The sequence below is a fragment of the Paramisgurnus dabryanus genome, chromosome 7 (genome assembly GCF_030506205.2).
Source record: "Paramisgurnus dabryanus chromosome 7, PD_genome_1.1, whole genome shotgun sequence".
In the NCBI taxonomy this organism is placed as follows: domain Eukaryota; kingdom Metazoa; phylum Chordata; class Actinopteri; order Cypriniformes; family Cobitidae; genus Paramisgurnus; species Paramisgurnus dabryanus.
The window spans coordinates 339,588-342,468 of record NC_133343.1 but is presented as its reverse complement, the minus strand read 5'-3'; the positions used below and the strand labels follow the sequence as shown (position 1 = coordinate 342,468).

At 37.6% G+C, this 2,881-nt stretch overlaps 1 protein-coding gene across 1 annotated transcript; it reads right to left on the bottom strand.

The window, feature by feature from the left end:
• Positions 1–1,433: 1,433 nt before the first annotated feature.
• Positions 1,434–2,671, bottom strand: LOC135720811 (P2Y purinoceptor 1-like). Its single transcript, XM_065242928.2, has 2 exons — positions 2,542–2,671; positions 1,434–2,334 (listed from the first exon to the last, which is right to left on the bottom strand). Exon 2 carries the CDS (start codon positions 2,322–2,324, stop codon positions 1,434–1,436), a length of 891 nt encoding a protein of 296 aa, XP_065099000.1. The 5' UTR covers positions 2,325–2,334; positions 2,542–2,671.
• Positions 2,672–2,881: the final 210 nt, after the last annotated feature.

Sequence of the window (2,881 nt, the reverse complement as noted above, 5' to 3'; positions counted from 1 at the left end):
GGGAACAGTTTGATACCCAATATGAATGGTTTTAAACAAGCATTAAGTTGTGATTCATTCTTATGTATGAATAACAAACTAAACATCTCTATATGTGTCTATATGTGTAATCTAGACTTAGTCATAGAAACACAATTGTACATGAGAATACAAGTCATTTAAAAAAACAGTTTATAAAAGAGGGAACCAACAAACATCAAACATGCATAAATGTATTTACAGACAAGATCTCTAAGGGTTTGTCATATGGTCTCAAAGACATTCTTTAGGTCAATTCAGACCTCCTTATCAGCTCTCTGTTGAGCTTCAAAAGGTACCATAAAATGTCCCACTGAGATGTTGGAGCCTCTTTAATGTAGGAATCCAGAAACTAGTCAGGCAGGGGGGCACAACACATATTATCATATTTACTCAGCTATTCTGCAATCCAGGTATCAGATATGATCCGGTTCTGGCAATCCAGCCAGATGCTACAACATAGTACAATATTAAAAAATGGTGGTGTTTTTTCCTTTAAATAAATATGTAATTTTTATCTTTTCAAACTGATTTAAAAACAAACAAAACAAATATTTTTAAAGAAAATTTTGTGTGTATGATGTAACGATTTGTTTTTTTTTCTTGTTTGTTTTGTTCTGGTTTAGTAAAGTCAGCACAAAGTTCCAAAAATGTAAAACATTTACTTAATAAAATAAATACATTTGCTTTGGTGTGCCCACGTTAATTTACTTTTCTGATGTGATTTTTGGTCATATAAGGTTGATATGCTTTGGTTTTCTTTTTGTTCTGGTTTTAAAAATGATTCTTGTACCCAGCAATCTGTGTCAACAGAAGGTCATGTGATCACCTACTGTAAATGTTTTTCATGATAATTAATCATCTAGTTAAACAATTACTAGCCTGTGCCATCTGTGTCACTTTGGCTCATTATTTATTATTTCCCCAGGCATTTCAATTAACATCTTCATTAGTGACTGGTAATGTTCTTAATTATGCACCTGTGATCTAATCTGTGAGAAGTAAACGAACGAGATTATCTGACAGCAAAAAATAAACTGTGAAGTATCATTGCACGTGTTAGTTTCTTTATATTCTCAGAGTCTATTTATCAATCAGACAGAGATATTAACAATTAAACATCAAGTAAACAGATGATGTCTACAGAAAACACAGTTTAAAAGCTTGTTAACAATAGCAGTAAATAACATCAACTATTATCAGCTGGTTTGCATCACTACACAGACTGTACACAAGACATCAAGTGAATCATATTTATGAACTAAATCTTTAGCAGTTTGCAAAATAACTAATGTATGATTTTTGGCATCTACCAAGTGACAAACAAAAAAAATTAGAATATAATTGAGTGGGGACACACCGTATGAGAAGATGCGCAGACAGTTGAAAAGTTTCAGGCGGTTCTTTGCTGGGTTTCAGACGCTAACGTCGATGGGTTTCTTTGAGCGACTCTCTATGCAGCAACACAGCACAGATCGCTTCATCTTAGAGACATAGAGGAGAGGCTCAACTGTACAGCTCAGGTCCATGATGCAGAACACTGCGACGGTGATCTTACAGCGAAAGTCCACAAATGAGTAGGTTGATGCAAACGGCATTAGAGCCACTGGAGGAAGATAATTCACCACGATGATGGCGAGAACTGTAATAACCGTTTTGAAGGCCTTCTTTTTGACCGGATTCATGACTTCTTTCCCGGCTACACTCTTCCTGAGAACCCAGATGATGGACAAGTTACAGAAAACCATGAGGAAGAATGCAAAGAGGATGACTCCACTGAACACTTCGTACACACTCAGAACATTCAGGATGCACTTGGTCAACGTGTACGGTAGGATGAGTCCCCACACCACCACAGAGACACCCATCCGGATACAATTGTCTCGAATCCCTGTGAATACAATGGGATGGACCACGGCGATGTACCTGTCAAGGCAAATACAGGTGAGGAATAAGGGAGCCATGTCTTTCAGGCCGTAAGCAAATCGTTGAAAGTACCAGAGGCCTTGATCATCCAGGTAAAGATAGTTAATCATGTCTACAGGTGTCATGAGGCAGAAATATGCATCTATAATGGACAGGTTAAAAAAGAAGATGTCGGACGTTGAGCCTTCACTTTTCTTTGTCAAAATCTGCCACATCACAAGGACGTTGCTCGGGAATCCTACAATGAAGTTAATTACTTTGACAGAGAAGTAGAAGATAAACCCATAAGGAGCTACAGCACACTCGTCAAATTTGTACCACAGCGGAGGATGCCACCCAGAAATGCTTGTGTTCAGATTCAAAGCAGAAACGTTATCCATGATCAAAGTTCTGTGGAGAAAACCACAATGTCACTTCTAATGATCTGGGACAATAGAGACTGTATGACGAGTATGAACTCAAAATCAACACAAGTTTAGTAAATACAGTGACAAAATCAAATGATAATCAAAAACAATGATTTCAAAAAGAATGAATACAAAGTTTAAAAGATTGTTATATCATTAAAAACTAGAAAAGATATCATAGACAACTTACCAACTATCTGTGATCTTAGTCAGCAAGGGGGTCTTGTGCTATAAATTTGTGCGACTGTCGGTCTCTGCCACAACCCTGCAGAAGACGAGGAGGTTTGGAGAACGAATGGATGTTGGTTCCTACCAGTGTCTGACCGTCGCCCATCTCACGCTCTCTAAGAAAAAGCTTTTCTCATGGGAGACAGAGGCGGGACATTTTGGTCAAAACCAATCAATTCAGTTTCATACGGTTGAGAACAAAGATCCACGTAAACAGGTGATGCAAGGATAAAATGAGTAAATCTACTGTAACATCTTGCAAAAACAAACATCCCACTCTCTGCCACTAGGAAATGAAGCAA